Source organism: Thamnophis elegans, chromosome 1 (assembly GCF_009769535.1).
Source record: "Thamnophis elegans isolate rThaEle1 chromosome 1, rThaEle1.pri, whole genome shotgun sequence".
Taxonomy (NCBI): Eukaryota; Metazoa; Chordata; class Lepidosauria; order Squamata; family Colubridae; genus Thamnophis; species Thamnophis elegans.
Genome location: NC_045541.1, coordinates 152,856,882 through 152,875,484, shown reverse-complemented (window position 1 = coordinate 152,875,484; position 18,603 = coordinate 152,856,882). Strand labels below are relative to the sequence as shown.

The window sequence follows — 18,603 nt, the reverse complement described above, 5'->3', positions numbered from 1 at the left end:
GTGCTGCTTTTTTAAAAAGCTTGCCACAATGTCTTCAGGATTTTCCCCAGCCCAAGTAATACAAGAGCTTCCCAAAATCATAAATCAATAAATGTGTGTGTGTATGCGCACACGTGTGTATATGCATGTGTTATTTACACCTATGCTATGGAAATTCTCAGTCATCCAAGTCATGGTTTCCCCAAATAGGCTTTTTCAAAAGGCAACTGGACTTTGTTTTTCCTTGAGAACATTTTACTTCTCATTCCAGGAAATATTGGTTCAGTTCAGTTCCGTTTAGCTGGAGAAACATCTTTGAGGAAAAACAAATCCAGTTACCTTTTGAAAAGGTACTTTGGGGATTTACACCTGTGCTCTTCTTTGGGCGAGGAGGAGGGAAAGAATTAACCAAGAATCCAAATTTCTAGTATATCTCATCCAAATATGTCTCTCTTTAGAATAGTATTGCCAAAATTTCACTAAAGAGTGGGTTATAAGATCTATTTTGGGCAAATAATTTTTGATTTTAAATCAATTATAACAAATGTGTACGCCATACACATCTGGGGAGCATTTTAACAGCAACAAAAACAACTTAGAAACCACTGGTCAAAACAGATCATTGTAGTAAAGATGTGGCTTCACCTTAAAGCAGTGTTTCTCAACCTTGGCAACTTGAAGATGTCTGGACTTCAACTCCCAGAATTCCCCATGCTGGCTGGGGAATTCTGGGAGTTGAAGTCCAGACATCTTCAAGTTGCCACGGTTGAGAAACACTGCCTTAAAGCAATAAATAGCTGGAAACATATGGGCAAATTAGACAAGCTTTTCACATGGTTCTTGATGTGCTTCTTCTCCTTTGCTTTGTCATAAGGCTCTAGCTGCATGGGGCCTTGTCATGTTTCCACAGTGACCAAGCACACTCGGCCCTCTGCCATACACAAAAGCTTGCTTTGTGCAGAGAAGCAGCTGGAAAAGGATGTGTATTTAACCTGGAGCAGTTTGGGGAACTTAGTGTATTTTGAAACATACAACAAGAACAAATTAATAACATAGAGACATTTGTTTTAATTTTGATACATGTGTATTTTGTGGAACTTCTTGAGCTGTTTCATGTAGCAACATTGGAGATACTTTGAGACATGGAAAGAAGCTTTAAAAATTAAAAAGCACAAGGTGTTCCTCATTTGGAGGTTGCATTTCCCCCCCCAAAATATATATATTTCTGTGTTATTTAGATCAAAGTGAAGCTTTCCTCTATCAGGGTGCTGAAATGAAATAATAAACGTGGTCCTAATACGTATATAAAAGAGATGTAAATTTAATTCTCTATCTCTGATAGTACTTTAAAATGCTTTTACTGCTTTGCATTAGTTTGCTAATTCTTTTGTCTTTCATTCCTCTTTCTTTGATTCCCCCACTTATGACATTTAGAAGTTCTTGGAGCAGAGAAGTATTTTACGTGTTTGTAATACTGTGTGAAGTATATTATGTGAAGTATATTATATACAGATGTTGCTTTATAAAGATACAGAGGATATAATGAACCAAATGCCGAATGAGAAGTATCCATTATTCCTGATATTACATTAAATCAAGGACTATATCATGGAAGCATTTTTGCAATTCACACCATGTTATACAACCATTGTGTGTGGTAACATAAATACACAAATGATATAAATTATGTTATTTGCATAATGAGGTAAATTGATGCAAATGATATCATTTACGTAATGACGTCATTATACAAACGAATTAAGTCATGGTGGAATTTGGTCTGTTCCATGCAATCTGTTGTTCAAGGTCTCTATATTCCTGGTCTTATTTTATAGAACGTTTTTGCTAATAAAAGCAGTTGAAATTCTGTATAAACTGCAGGTGTGCCATTCAATCTAAAAGACAAATTCAAGAATAAATTCTCAAAATAAGATACATGCTGCCAATGTATTTTTAGTCAGGAAATTGTAGTTGTGTAATTCTGTCATTGCGCAAAGCTTTATGGAATTTTATAGACATTATTAACAAGCTTCTTTGGCTGGTTTGCCATGTAGCAAATCAACGAACTGATTTGTGACACTGTTGAGGGCAGATCTTTTCCATAAAGCAAACTTAACCATCCTAAAAAGGGATGTGCAATACACTGTGTTTCAATGACACAATATTTTGTGTAATTCGGGAATGTAGGATTTGTCCTCCAGATCATATCGGTCCACGCATTCCAGGGATGGCCTGGCAGTTTTTCAGAGCTTAATGCTCTGAACACGAAGCATCTTTTTCTTATGAAAAATTCTTGTCCAAGACACCATAAATTACTTTCAGTTTAAAGGATTAAAGTTTGGAAAACTGCAGGAATAGTCAGTCTCACACAGCTGTGAGGAATGAAAGTCCAGTCGATGAGTGCCTGTCTGTTCCTCAACAGGTTTGCTTAAAGCAAATTAACAAATAGGCAACAGTATGTTGATTAACATAAGGATGTCTCCTTTTTGGATGGAATGTTTTGGACTATTAGAAACAATATCATGCTGCGTCCTTGCTTTCTTAAATTATGTTGGCTTTTTCCCTTCTCTTTTGTTGTTTATAGGTTATCAGAAATAATAATAATACTTGGAAATGCCTCAAAATAAAATTATCATAGAAATATATAAATTAAACAAAGTTGTATTTTATGATATCCCTCTCATTAGTCTCTTTTAAAATACTAAATTTAAATATAGAGTTTTAACAGCCTCCCACAACATGCATTCATTTTTTCATCAAAGAAAAAAATAAAAATGATAGATATTAAGAATATAAATTATGAGTCATGTTTTGCATCACTCGGTTTACCTTTTTGAGCAGAAAAGCAAATCTCATGCCGCAAGCCACACGTAGCCTATTAGCACACCTCCTGCATCCACCAGAATCTTCCAGATTAGGACAAATTAAAAATAACTTTTAAAAAAAACCTTAAAACTCTGCCTTGATATGCAGTGGTGGGATTCAGCCAGTTTGCACCATTTTGGGAGAACTGGTTGTTAACTTACTGAGCAGTTTGGTGAACTGGCTGTTGAAAGAAATCATTAGGCAGAGAACCAGTTGTTAATTATTTGAATCCAACTACTGACTATGGGGTATAGAGATAAAGTGGTTATTCAGATTTGCAAAGCTCTCCCCCACAATGGGCCGATATCTATCCTTGAGGATTCATACTCAGTCAATGCAAGTAGTCCTCAATTTAAAATTATAACCACAGTCATTGCAGTGGTAAGTCAAGGCATCACATGACTGGATTTGAAATTACAAACCTTTTAATGATGGTCATTAAGCAAACAAGGCATTTGTTAATCCATTGTCCCCAATTGCCAAAAACTGGAAGTAAACACTGTCTGACCCACACCCCAGAAATGTTGCAAATCATGGTCACGTGAATGCAGGATGCTGCAAATGGCCATAAAAGGGAGCTGGTTGCCAAGTACCCAAAATATGATCATGTGAATAGGTTGTAAGTAGCTCTGGGTAGGTTCATTGTAACTTCAAATGATAGTTAAGCAACCAGTCATAAGTAACTCTTATTATCAGCACTGCGGTATCATCTATACAGTAACGTATATGATTGCTTTCCAAAGTAGCATAATTCTCTTTCATCAGAGGCTATTTGGAGAAAGGGAAATACTTCCTTTCATATTTACAAAGTAGCATTTACTGTAATTAGCAGTTTACCTGGTTCCCTGTGACAACTAAGTCACATCTGTAGCTGTACATTATCTATCAATAGAGACCTTCAGATCATCTCAGGGATACTAACAAAAGTATATTTTTGGTGGGGACATCCTGATTCCATTGTTTCCTACATCCCTCTTTCTCAGAAGTGGGTTGCAAATCCTGGCGCTCCTGGTTCGCTCATGCTTGCTCGTTTGCTTGCGCATGTGCAGAAGCATCTGGGCGGGTAGGCGGAGCCTCCTGCCGCCGCCGCTACTGGTTTGCCCGATCCGGGCCGAACCTGGAGCACCTCTGCTCTTCCTGTGCCTTGAGAAGTCCATTTGCACCTATATTATACTATTTTCAATGCAGTGCTGAGTAAAAACCACTTTTCTTTAATCTTAATTTCAATATCTTCATCAATCTTAAAATCTCATTTTGTGTAAAATTATTTACACAATTATTGTACTTGTAATAATGTTGTTTTTCTTCAGTTGTGTTTCTTTTGATTTTATGCAGTTGCTGGTTTTGTTTCCTATGATTCTCATCTTCTCTTTTACCACTTGTAATGTTTTTAAATGTTTTCTTGTACGGCATCCAGACAAGTAAAATAAATAAATAAACTTAATGTCAAAATCTAATATGCTCCACCCTCATATTTGGTGTCTATGTCAGGGAATGGAGCAATATAGAGTATGATCGTGTGAGATTGTAGTCTAGGACCCAAAGACAAAATTATGCTACATAATAGAGTGGGAAGGGAAGGTGTGTAGCAGATATTTGCCATTTGAGTAACATTTTCACACTGAGCATTATGGTCCTGCAAGTAAATCACCAGAAAGTAAAAAATTGAATTATTTTTTTTCTCAAGAGAAATAGCTGGTTTCTTTTCTTTCTTTTTTATTTTTTGCACTTTAGCTTTTTCAAGCCAGCGTCTGGTTTGAATCTGGTATTGTTGACCGAAACCAAATCAGAAGAAAAATAGCATTTGTTTTCTAGCAGCATTGTTCATCATGGGTGTGTATATGGTCATGTATGTATCACACTCTCTCTAGTTAGGGCTCAAAGGAGGAAAAGAGGAAGGCCTGAGATGACTCCCCCCCATCCCCCACCTCACTCCTCAACTCTTTTCTTTCCTTCTATGTGGGAGAGATGTTAAGGCAGTGATATTAAATAGGGCATCCAAGGAGGAGGGGTTTCCTTTTCCTCCAGTGCTCGGCTCAGTCAGATGCTGTCCCTGCAGCTTTGGACTGATAAGCTAAGGAATGCTTTTCCCTTATAAACAGTAAGTGCATTTCTGGTTGTCAAGGGTCTGGCGAGAATAAAATTGTATGGTGCGGTAGGAGCCTTGTCTGTGTGCTGCAGCAGTCTTGGGGGATGGGCCCAGCGCTTGTCAGAATGGATGGCGATGTATGTGTGTGGTCCGTGGAGGGAGGATTGGACAAAAGGTGGGGGGGGGAGGAGAATTGTAAAGCCAATAAGTAACATTCAGGGGCTTCTCCCTCTTTGTTGAAATCAACGCTTTGCTTTCCTCATCATTGTCGAAAGAGATTAGTACCTGCCCGTTATGAGTAAATGAATTGACAGCATGACAGGTCTGCATCCCCCCCCCCCCACTCCCACCCGGCCACCCTGAGTGCTGGCTCTGTCCATGAAATCCGGCATGAGTTGAATCCATTTGCATAAAGGCTTGTGGTTGCATGTTGCTCATGATGACTCTGGGAAAACATGGGAAATCTTTCTCCTATTTGGAATATTTATTTATTTCATTTTTTTAAATCCTGCCTTATATACTAGTTTGGCCTTCATCAGATTGGCATCAGATGCTTTGTAATGTTCCCTTGATCTTGTTTTGTATTTTCTCCAATAGCATCACTGGGAAAAAAATGACTTATGACCTTTTTGACACTTATGACCTCTGCAGCATCCCCATGGTCATGTGATATACAACCAGATGCTTAACAATCAGTTCATATTTATGAGCATTGCTGTGTCCCAGGGTCATGTGATCACATTTTGCAATCTTCTGATAAGTAAAGTCAATGGGGAAGCCAGATTCACTTAACAATGTGTTACCAACTTAACAATTTCAGTGAGTCACTTAACAAATGTGGCAAGAAAAGTCATAAAATGGGGCAAAACTCAGTTAACTGCAGTGGCATAGTGGTTAGAGTGCAGTACTGCAGGCTACTTCTGCTGACTGCCGGCTGCCTGCAATTTGGCAGTAGAAATCTCACCAGGCTCAAGGTTGACTCAGCCTTCTATCCTTCCGAGGTGGGTAAAATGAGGACCCAAATTGTTGGGGAAAATATACTGACTCTGTAAACTGCTTACGGAGGGCTGTAAAAGCACTGTAAAGCAGAATATAAGTCTAAGTGCTATTGCTAGTGCTATTAACAAATTTCTCACTTAGCAACATAAATGTTGGGCTCAATTGTGGTCGTAAGTCGAGGACTATCTATACTCTCTAATTGCTCAGGAGACTTTATCAAATTCAAGTAACATATCAACCCCACTATTCAGAAGGATATTTAGATTGAAATATAAGCATGCATTTTTCCTTGACTGTTAAAACCATATCATTAAAATAAAAAGGTTTTAAAAGCAAAATTCATTCTGTCATGAGCATTCAAGTTGCCTGGTAGAAGTTTTTCGTTTCTCTGGCATTCTCTGTATCTGTCCAGAACCTTCTCAAAAAAATTCCCAATCACTTGGAACAGATTTTGAAAGATACATATAACTGATATAGGGGAGGAAAATAATATTGGAAATATCACTTTTAACAGATTTAGGGAAATTGGTAAAGTTGCAGAAAAGAACAAGATGATGATCGGGAGACTAATAGGTTGCTCCAACAGCTTAATTATTTAAGGATATCAAGATATGTGATCAGTATCCAGGATCCTATTTCACCCTAGAATTTTCTTGCAAATTGAAGAGTTTTCATCTCACATTGGAGGCAAAGTGGCTGTTTCTGTTAGATGTAAGACAGTACTTCTGAGATAAACACTTCCATGCTAAAGTGACAGATGATTTAGAAATCAATATATTTGTACAAAATAACTGTTTTTGAACCATATAGGTTGAACCAATCTTTGCTCTAAAAGAGTGTCAGCAGTCAAGTAGTAATTTGAATGTATGGTTACGTCTCCCAACCTGATTGGATTGAATTTAAGCTTTCTCCAAATGTTGGTTGGGACGACTGGAGTAAATCTCCAAAATAGCTTGAAGGTAGCAGCTTGGGGTAGGTTGCGGCTTTGAATACAAAGTTTGATGTCTATGAAGTTTAATTAAATGAAAAGTGACATGCCACAACTATGCACATATATACAGACACCCTTTCTTACATGCTTCATGCTTTTCTTGATTATCCTTTCCTCATTTCAGAGTGAAGAAGTTGAAAGATACCTTTGCTTTCATACAACAGCTGGACAAAAACATGAGTCATCTTCATACATGGCTGGCACGCATTGAATTTGAGCTTTCTAAACCTATTGTTTATGACATCTGTGATGATCAAGAAATACAGAGGAGACTCGCAGAGCAGCAGGTAGGGTTGAAAAAAAGTAGAACTGAAAGAGTTGGGCCAATGTTTAACTCAATGAGCGTTCCTGAGATCATTCCTTTCTTTATATTTCAATGTTAGATATTCCTCTTCCCAAGTCTTTGGTATTGTTTTTATTATTTGAATTTCATGCATCATCTTCAATAATGGTTCTACTCAATTTTTTTCTACATTGTTATACTATAGAGCAGGGCTGTCAAACTCCTGGACCATGGGCCGGATGTGTCATGTGTTCGCCACGCCCATGCCCGGTTTAGTGAAGGGGGCGAAGTCCCGATACATCACATGATGCCACTGTGATGACATGAGTTTGACATCCCTGCTATAGAGTGTCATCAGCTCACTGGGCCTGGTGCTTTATTCATTTTTTATTTCTTGTTTAATCTCTAAAATTGTTATTAATTTCCATAAGATTTCTCTATATTCTTATGTAAAAATTTTAAATATATATTTTATTTTAAATATATATTTCTAAGTTTCCTTCATCAATTATTTTTTAATCTAGAATGCAATTCCTTAATTTTTTAGGCACATTCCTTTTTTTTAATTCTTGTATAAACTGTAATAATTTTTCTTTCTCTGTTGTTCCAAACATCCTTCTTCCTCTTTTCTAATTCCCCAACTTGTTTGCATTTACAACATAATTTAGTTGGGCATAATTTATATTCTGCTGAAGTTCTACCATTTCCAATAAATCTAACTTTTTATTTAACTTTCTTAATACTTGTCAGTCTGGACTGGTTTTACAAAGCTTTACTAATTCCTTTATTTTCTCTTCAAATTGTGATTTCCATCTATTATGAAAGATTGCATTTTCCAGCTGTGGTGGTCTTTGATTCATCTCTCCTGCCAAAATAATATTTCCAATTATTTATAGCTTCGTTAGCAGCTCAGATTGAGGCACTGGCTTTAGTTGTAGTGAAGTGATATATTTTAGCACCAGGAATTGCCTGCAGACTCAGTATACACCCCAATGTAGACACACACACCAAAATACGGGAACTCAGGAGGGATAATCTCTATCAGTATATCTAACACAGAATACTAAAGTAAAATCACTAAATTTTAGACACAGTTTATTGAAGAACAAAGGCAGAACAAACAACGAGGAATGCTGCTGGTTTCATGAGCTGCTTGTAAACTTTAGAGGCATGTTTGTCTACTGTACCTAGCACAATGTTGAGTTTGAACATTCTATTAGTTTCATGTAGCAGATCTTTTCATGTAGTTCATAAAACCCATCAATTTACTTGGAATGCCTATTAATAATTTTAAAGTGTCCAAGATTTGCAGTTTTCATTGAATGCTTTAGGTGTCTGAATCATGAATTGCTGTAGTCAGTACCTACCTTGTCTCTTTAATATATAGTCAGAAAGAGAGAAAAAGAGAATCCATTGAGAAGTTTTTTTGAACATTAAATGAAAGAAAACTTTGTAGGAATATTTATATTCATGCAATTTGCAGTTTTTTCAATGGATCTTGACCAGCAGAATACCTGGATACATTGTGTTGCATTGGCTATGCCCTCTGCAATTCTAATTTAATTGATAGAATAATGGCTTCAAAGGAAAACCTTACAATCTAGGCTAGATGGAGTTCTTACTATGTGAATACAAGCAATTGCAAATCATTTATATATTGTTGTCAAGAAAATTTTATAGGTTAAAATTAATTTAACATGAATTTACCAAGTGTTCAAGGAGACTAGTTTTTTAAAGATATGCAGGTAAAGAGGATTGATAGTAACAGGTAATACTGAGACTATGAAACTTTTAAGGCATAGGAAGAATAACATTTCCAGAAAGAATTCAATATTTGAAAAAGAATGTCTCTGGTGTCCGTTCAAATAGATTATTTGTATATCAGTGCTTTTAACTACCAAAATGCAAAGGGGGAAGTGCAGTAGCAAAATTTCACTATTCATAGGATGATATAGTTTAATATTTAAATATGCTATGTTTTAATTGAGAACGCTTGAGAACGCCGCGGCTCAGCTGTTACAAGACTCTGCGGCCGAGCTGCTAGGGGAGTCCTGATCTTCCCCCGATTATTGCTGGCTGCCGCGACCACTGTTGTCTGTTGGCTCGCTGGCCCGCTGGCTGTGAGACCGCCGCGGCTTAGTGGCTTAGCGACTTGGAAGACCGTACGGCCCAGCTGCTTTTGGGGGGAGCCTGACTTAACTATGATTACCGCCCCAATTACCATAACCATCATTATGTCGCTGTTGGCCCGATAACTCTCTGGTTTGCTGAGGCCCCTTTGAGAACGCCGGGGCCCAGCTGCTGAATGGGGCACCCCCCCCCCTCCTTCCACTTTGGATGAAGCTTTTTTCAACCTTGGGCTTAGACTACTAAGGGGGCTGGTACGATTGGTACGACTCTTGTTGTGAACTGACTTCTGCATATTGGGCCTTTGACCATCATGATTGGCCTTCCGGCTCTCGCTGCTGCTGCTGATATTTAGACCTACTCTGCCTTCACGCTGTAACCAAAAGAAGAGAACTGGTGAGAGAGGAAACTGCTCGAGGGGACGGAATTGAAGGAGAGTGTGATTGGTGATTAGAACATCTCCCCCCTGTCTTTTTCCATCAGAGACAGATATTCTTTCCCCACCCTAGGACTTAACCTGGAAATAACATCAAGGGGATGGCTGGAATTGAACTTAACCATCAGACTTTCTCCACTATGGTTAGCCCCTTGACTCCCCCTGTTACAGCTGCTGCCCAGATCCACCTTGTCCCCCATCCTCCCCTCCCTTGGACGATATTGGCCTCCTTAGCGGAGCTCCCATTAAGGTGCTACCCTCCTCAGGAGAGGTGGAAGGCACCTTTGGACTATTACGAACTGCGCAACTTTTTCCTATATTTCTTTTAATCGGTATGTTGAGTGCATGGGATTGTTTGAGATGATATGAATGATCTCACTTTTTATTATTATATAGTTGTATTGGTGTTTTTAACTTTTTTAGTGAGGACTGTTTGTGTGAGAGCTTGGGTATGAGTGATTCGGAGGACCTGGCGGGGTATGCGGGGGCCACCGGGGTGGTTGGGGGGGCTATATCCACGGGAGAGGGTCGGAGCATTGCGGTCATAACAGGGAGAGGCAGATATGGCGGGGACTTTAGGGCAGGCCATCATCGGGGAAGGAGGGCTCGCTGTGTTATAGAGATCCCTCCTTCCGGCCCTAGGAGTCCCACTCCAAGGTCAGATGGCACGAGTACTCAGGACCCTGGTCTCAGGCTGCTGTCGCTAAATGCCAGGTCTGTCGTTCATAAGGCCCCCCTCATCCGGGACTTGATAACTGATGAGGGCGCAGACCTGGCATGTATTACTGAGACATGGCTGGGCACGGAGGGAGGAGTCCCCCTCGTTGAGATGTGCCCAGCTGGATTTCAGGTGCTACACCAGCCGAGAGCCCAGGGAAGGGGTGGCGGTGTGACTATTGTAGTCCGGGAGTCTTTAGTACCTCGTAGGATCCCTGCTCCGGAGCTTGTCGGGTATGAGTCCCTGCTGGTGAAGCTGGACCTCAAGGGTCAAGTGGGTCTGCTGCTTACGTACCTGCCTCCCAACTGCGTTGCAGCAGCCCTCCCCTCGCTCCTCGAGTCAGTAGCCGAGCTAGCAGTTGAGTTCCCTAGACTTATAGTTCTGGGGGACTTCAACTTGCCTTCGCTCGGTGAACACTCTGATGGAGCGCAGGAGTTCATGGCTTCCATGACAGCCATGGGCTTGACTCAAGTAATCTGAGGCCCAACTCACTCAGCGGGTCACACGCTCGACCTCGTATTCCTCTCGGAGCAGTGGAGTTACGATCTTGGTCTGAGGGGTAATGAGATCATACCCCTGTCGTGGTCAGACCACTACCTACTGAGGCTAGACTTCCGGAAGCCAAACCCCCACCGTAGGGAGGAGGAACCGATCAGCTGGTTCCGCCCCAAGCGACTGATGGATCCTGTTAGGTTCCAGACGGAGCTTGGGGTTATTCCTGATACCCTCGCCCACAGTTCGGCGGAGACCCTCGTCGCTGCCTGGCACTCGGCAGCTTCGGAGTCTCTAGACTGGATTGCGCCGCTACGGCCCCTCCGGGTCAGCGGCCCCCGGAGGCCTCCTTGGTTTACTGAGGAGCTCCGGGAGGTAAAGCACCAGAGGAGACGCCTAGAACACTCGTGGAGGTCCGATAGGTCCGAGTCGAAACGGGCACTTTTAACAGCATGCACCAAGGAGTATATTCGGACTTTAAGAACAGCAAAAAGAACATATATTGCCTCCTTGGTAGCGTCCGCCGAGTCCCGCCCAGCCACCCTGTTTAGGATAACCCGCTCCCTCCTAAATAGGAGGGAGACGGGGGACTCCCTACAGGGTAAGGCTGAGGAGTATGTCCAGTTCTTGGCGGACAAAGTTGCCCGGTTTCGAGCGGACCTGGACTCCACCCCAGTAGATCCAGCCGAGACACAAGGAGAAGTCTTGGCAAACCATCTCTGGGTTGAGTTTCAGGAAGTTGCCTCTGGGGATGTGGACAAGGCTATGCGAGCTGTGAGTGCCTCCACCTGCATACTGGACCCGTGTCCCTCCTGGCTGGTTGCCAACAGCAGTGAGGTGACACGAGGCTGGATCCAGGCGGTTGTTACCGCCTCTCTTCGGGAGGGGTACTTTCCCACCGCGCTCAAGACAACGGTGGTAAGACCCCTCCTGAAGAAACCGTCCTTGGATCCAGCTGTTCTTAATAACTATCGTCCAGTCTCCAACCTCCCCTTTGTAGGGAAGGTTGTTGAGAAGGTGGTGGCTCTCCAGCTTCAGCGTACCTTGGAGGAAGCTAACTATCTCGACCCCTTCCAGTCTGGCTTCAGACCCGGTTACAGCACAGAAACCGCTTTGGTCGCATTGACCGATGATCTCTGGAGAGCTAGGGATGGAGGCCATGCTTCCATCCTAGTTCTCCTGGACCTCTCAGCGGCTTTCGATACCATCGACCATGGTATCCTTCTGCGACGACTGCGGGAGATAGGGGTGGGCGGCACTGTTTTGCAGTGGTTCTCCTCCTATCTCTCGGACAGGTCGCAGTCGGTGTTGGTGGCGGGGCAGAGATCGTCCCTGAGGCCCCTAACTTATGGGGTGCCGCAGGGGTCAGTCCTATCCCCCCTACTATTTAACATTTACATGAAACCGCTGGGCGAGATCATCCGAAGGCACGGGATAAAATACCACCAATATGCGGACGATACACAGTTGTATCTGTCCGCCCCGTGCCAACTCAATGAAGCGGTGGACGTGATGAACCGGGGTCTAGAAGCCGTTAAAGACTGGATGAGAGCAAACAAGCTGATACTCAACCCAGACAAGACCGAGTGGCTGTTGTGTTTCCCTCCCAAAAATTTGACCAACATACCATCACTCAGGCTGGGGGGACAAAACTTACACCCCTCAGAAAGGGCCCGCAACTTGGGAGTCCTCCTGGACCCACAGCTGACTTTTGACCACCATCTCTCAGCTGTGACCAGGGGGGCATTTGCCCAGGTTCACCTGGTGCGCCAGTTGCGGCCCTACCTGAATCGGGAGGCCCTCACAACAGTCACTCGAGCCCTTGTGATCTCCAGGCTGGAATACTGTAATGTGCTCTACATGGGGCTGCCCTTGAAGAGCATCCGGAGACTTCAGCTAGTCCAGAATGCGGCCGCGCGAGTGATTGTGGGCGCACCACGGTTCGCCCACATAACACCGATCCTCCGTGAGCTGCACTGGCTACCTGTCGATCTCCGGGTGCACTTCAAGGTTCTACTCACCACCTATAAAGCGCTCCATGGTAGTGGATCTGGCTATTTGAGAGACCGCCTTCTGCCAATTACCTCCCTGCGTCCCATCAGATCGCATAGAGTTGGCCTCCTCCGTATTCCATCCGCCAGTCAGTGCCGACTGGCGACTACTCGGAGGAGAGCCTTCTCTGTTGCGGCTCCGACACTATGGAACAATCTCCCCGTGGAGATTCGTACCCTCACCACCGTCCAGGCCTTCCGCACAGCCCTCAAGAACTGGCTAGCCCGTCAGGCCTGGGGATAAGTTTACTTTTGCCCCTCCCGAATGTTGAGTGAATGTTGAGTTTTACTATTTAATTTACTTTTGTGCACATTTCTTTTTGTATTGTCTGACACTCCCTTTCCTTTTGACTGTAAGCCGCCCTGAGTCCCCTCAGGGAAAAGGGCGGCCTATAAATGTCTAATAAAAGATAAAAAAAAAAAAAAGATAATAGAAGTGAAAATTTGTTTAGCTAAAACTGTGAAGCTATGCGTCACAGTCAAGTTTTTTCAAGCTTATCAGTGGAGGAATTACATGTTTAAATGTTCCTCCATAATAATCCTTCCAAAATGTAACTTTAAGGAGGAAACTTAGAACGGTTGCCCCTATTGGGTTATATGTGAAGCTTCTTATTTGAAGAGTGTATGTACCCATTTGATCTATTACCAACAGTCTGTTATATTTAATCACATGGCTAATATATAACAATCATTAGGAACGTCTTTGGGGATATGGAATGTCTGACCTTTCATGTGACATATCAGTGGCTTCTTCTGTTGTATTGTATGAAACTACTATAACTGGAGATGACCTTTTGCTCATGGTTGTAGGACCTGCAACGGGATATTGAACAGCACACAGCAGGTGTGGAATCTGTCTTCAATATATGTGAGATCTTACTGCATGATTCTGATGCCTGTGCCAATGAGACCGAATGTGATTCAATCCAGCAGACAACAAGGAGCTTAGAACGGCGGTGGAGAAACATCTGTGCCATGTCTATAGAGAGGCGGATGAAGTGAGCCATTATTACTCTTCTTTCTAAAAAACAAATCAACCCTAAAACATGTTAGGTTTTTAAACAATGTCTATAAAAAGCCCAAATAATCTATTCTTCAAAGAAAGAACAGATAAGTAATTTACTGTGTAGGAAATATTAGCTTAGTGCTACAGTTTATGTTCATTGGTCTCTGCTTCATTCTCCATATAAAAAGAAATAATGTGAAAATCTCTACTCCTAAACTAAAAACTACAACATCTAAGGAGATAGTATTTATTGTCTGGGATGAGAGAATGTAACTGTCAATGGTTTATTCATTTCTTTGCTCCTAGTTGTGGTAACTAAAGCTAGAATAAATTATTTAAAACATTTTAAAATGCCTACAGTTGATATTATTCCAAAATGACAAATTTAATATTTGATTAATTTACATACTTTACCTAGGCTATAAGGTACAGATTTTCCAGGCACAGAACATGTTGTTCTCATCCAGGCTTCCTTAAAAAAGAAGTCTGGATTTATTTACATGACTGTGAGTTCCTTTCATTCACAGTCAGCAAGGCTTTCAGCGGAATGTTTATCAACACGAACCTTATCTCATTTGGAGAGCTGCCAAATAACTAGTTTCCAAACGCAGGGCAAGGCAAAACTTGGCACAGAGTCTCTTATAGTCACAAACAGAAATTTTCATTCTTGAAACGACCGAATGAATCAATTGTTTCCTGCAAAAGCCCTCTTTTGTTTCCTATGGGAGGGGCCAATCACCTCCAAGGTGTGGCTTTACTCCTAAATCGACCCTGCTTTCTTAGTTATTCCTGTCTTTTGGCAGCTCTGCACATGTGCTCATTGGGAACAGGCTCCAGCTGTTTCTCTGCCTCACTGCTGTCTAACTCCCTCTTTGCCTCCAACGCAGAGCCCTCATCTGAGCTTTTCCTCAGCCTCCAGGATTGGCCCCTGTTCCTCCCCAACCTCCTCACTGTCCAGCTTTGCTGGCTGCCAGCGGGGCACAACACATGTACCATATTATATATTTGGTATATGCATTTTTCTGCCTTTGAAATGTTGGTATATGTCTCTGAGAAAATGCCAGAATGCAAACCAAGACATAGTTAATACTGAATGCTATGTATACCTAATTGTATATCAGTCTACAAACCTGACACTCCAAGTCTTGGGATTTGGGATTAAAAGAAGAAATAGTGAACTTGAGTTATGAGCAAATAGAATGGAATTCATACATCTGCGCGCATTCTATAAAATGTGAAACAAGTCTTTAAAATTATATTTTTGAATCATTTTAATTTAGTACTTCAAGTTAAGGTCACATATATCTTTTTCCATCAAGGAGGAAATACATTTTAGTTAAAATTTAGTTTGAATGTTTTTCGTTCAGAATATTTCTGAATGCTAATAGAATATATCCAGGTCAAGATATCCAAGTCTCTGAGCTTGATTGCTTGATGCCGATTTCGTAACATCAGCAATGCCAATGCTAGGAGCATTTCTGAATACACTTTTTTAGTTGAGTTGAGTATAGTTTATTGGATTGGATTTGGATTGGATTATGGGATTGGGTTGGCTTGGGTTCAGTTTAGATTGAAACATAAATGAATTTGGATGCAGGACATGTATGGCAGAAAGGGATTCATATTTGCAAATAAACTGTTGCTGCCTGTTTCTGCAATAGGATTGAGGCAACGTGGCGACTATGGCAAAAGTTTTTGGAAGATTACTCTCGTTTTGAAGTTTGGTTGAAAACAGCAGAGAAAACTGCAGCTTATCCTAACTCTTCAGAGATTTTGTATGTAACGGCCAAGGAAGAGTTGAAAAAATTTGAAGTAAGAACTCCTTTTGTAGTTTTTCGGTCTTTGTGTACAGATGTAATTGGGTAAATGTACCAAATTGTGGATATCAAACATATCCTATATTTTAATTCTTCACTTTTCTTGGGTAGCAACTTTCCTTATTATTTTGAACGCATTAATTTTAAACCATTTGGAAAATATATATATAAAATACATTATTTTTCCTCAGGCATTTCAGCGGCAAATTCATGAGCGATTAACCCAGCTAGAATTAATCAATAAGCAATATCGGCGGTTGGCCCGTGAGAATCGCACTGATTCAGCTAACAAGCTCAAGCAGATGGTTTATGAGGGTAATCACCGATGGGACAATCTTCAGAAACGTGTCACAGCAATTCTCAGGAGACTTAAGGTAGTTGCAAACAGGTTTGGAGACAAATGTCTCTGGAGATACTCAGTCATCCAGGTGATGGTTGTCCCAAAGGTGCTTTTTTCAAGAGGCAACTGGACTTCCTGCAAAACATCTTCAAAGGAAAACCAGAAAGTCCAGTTTCCTCTTGAAAAAAGCACCTTTGGGCTCAGAGACAAAGCAGATATTAGAGGTCTAGATAATGTGTCCTTAAGGGAACAAGAGGTTGAATTCTGTAGTGCGGAATTGGCAACTTTAAGATACAACTCCCCGAATTGGATTTTAAAGCATCTTAAAGTTACCAAGGTTGAGAAACACTGCTGTTGTGGAACCATCACCTACACATTCTGACTTCCCAGGTGAAATTATTTCAGTTCTATACTTATTTCATTTCATTTTTCATTTTATTAAGATTTATAGGCCGCCCTTTTCCCTGAGGGGACTCAGGGCGGCTTACAATCACAGGGAAGGGGGTGCAATATCAGAAGACAAACAATGTGCAAACAGAAGAAAATAATAAAACACAACTTTCATTCAACAGTCAACACTCGGGCGGGTAAATTGGGAACCTATCCCCGGGCCTGATGGGAGAGCCAGGTCTTGAGGGCTGCGCGGAAGGTCTGGATGGTGGTGAGGGTACGGATCTCGACGGGGAGGTCGTTCCACAGGGTCGGAGCTGCAACAGAAAAGGCTCTCCTCTGTGTAGTCGCCAGTCGACATTGACTGGCGGATGGGATTCGGAGGAGGCCCAGTCTGTGCGATCTAATCGGTCGGTACTTAGTCCAGGGGTGAGCAACCCACGGCTCTGGAGCCGCATGTGGCTCTTTCATCCCTCTGCTGTGGCTCCCTGTCACTCAAAGTATGTGTCACAACCAGCAATATGCGACTCCCACCAGCACGTGATTTCTTGAACTTTTCGACCCCCAGTAGGCCAACCATGGATAAATCCAAGAAAAGAAAAGTTTCAGAAGAAAACAGAACCTTTAATTCAAATACATATGCCAGTTTTGTGGGCACTCAGGAAATAGTCAGGCACAGGAAGGGTTTTGTGGCTCCCAGTGTTTCCTTTTCTGTGGGAAACGGGTCTAAATGGCTCTTGAGTGTTTAAGGTTGCTGACTCCTGACTCAAATTTGCAGAATTAGGGAATTGTAGTATCTGAGAGCAAATTAGTGTAGGGTTGTGGTTAATGTAGCAATAGCAGTAGACTTATATACCGCTTCATAGGGCTTTCAGCCCTCTCTAAGCGGTTTACAGAGAGTCAGCATATTGCCCCCAACAATCTGGGTCCTCATTTTACCCACCTCGGAAGGATGGAAGGCTGAGTCAACCCTGAGCCGGTGAGATTTGAACCGCTGAACTGCTGATCTAGCAGTAGCCTGCAGTGCTGCATTTAACCACTGCGCCACCTCAGCAATACCACTACATAGTACTTTATAGCACTATCTGAGGGATTTACAACATCAGCATATTGCCCCCAACAATCGAGGTCTTCATGGTATTGACCTTGAAAGGATGGAAAGTTGAGTCAAGCTTGAGCTGGTCAGAACTGAACTCCAGGCTGTGGGCAGAGTTAGCCTGCAATACGCATTCTAACCACAGTGCTATGAGATCTCTTATAATTTCTATGCAGGCATCATATATTAGAAAAAGATCAAAATGTCTTGAGTTCAAATCCATACTTTGCTATGGGGCTTGTTGAATTATTTTAGTCAGTTAATGTGTTGTGCTTGTTAAATAATGAAAAAGAAACCAGTATCTACCAATCTTTGCCAGTTATAAACTAAAGGTGGTAACCTGATCCCTTCCAAATGTTTTCGATAACATTAAGGACATTCTATAGTCCTTAATCATTGGCCTTGCTGATTGGGTCGGATGGGAACTGAAGTGCAAAATATTGGTTATGCAGTATGTTATCTAACTTTGTGTTAAACAAATTATTGTTATTGTTAACTTATTTGAATGAAGCTAATGATGCTAATATTTCCAATGCTTATAGAGAAGTTAACATTTATGGGCATTTATAAGCTTTAATAAAAGACTTAGAAAGATTCATAGGCAATTGAATAATGCTGGGATTCAACAACTATAAACCAATCACAGAAGTGACTGCATCAATTTTCCAACCCTTCTAATGAGACCTTGTTTAATATACCTTAAACTAGACCAGGGGTGTCAAATTCATGTTGTCACATCGTTACATGATGTATCACAACTTTTTTTCCCTTTGCTAAACTGGGCAAGGGTGTGGCCAGCTCATGATCCATCTGGCCCGTGGGCAGCGATTTTGACAGCCCTGAACTAAAGAGGTTTTTTTTTCTTATTATACTATTCTTTTAACTCTTGTTTTATGTAGAGGCATTAGAGATTCACACTACAAC

General features: G+C 41.6%; 1 protein-coding gene across 1 annotated transcript in view; it reads left to right on the top strand.

Moving 5' to 3' along the window:
• The window catches only part of SYNE2 (spectrin repeat containing nuclear envelope protein 2), a 258,629-nt gene that overhangs the window by 219,878 nt on the left and 20,148 nt on the right, over nucleotides 1-18,603 (top strand). Inside the window, exons 99-102 of the mRNA XM_032235484.1 lie at nucleotides 7,048-7,210; nucleotides 13,841-14,028; nucleotides 15,698-15,848; nucleotides 16,045-16,227. Of these exons, the coding sequence (XP_032091375.1) occupies nucleotides 7,048-7,210; nucleotides 13,841-14,028; nucleotides 15,698-15,848; nucleotides 16,045-16,227 (685 nt within the window). The remainder of the gene's footprint in view (nucleotides 1-7,047; nucleotides 7,211-13,840; nucleotides 14,029-15,697; nucleotides 15,849-16,044; nucleotides 16,228-18,603) is intronic.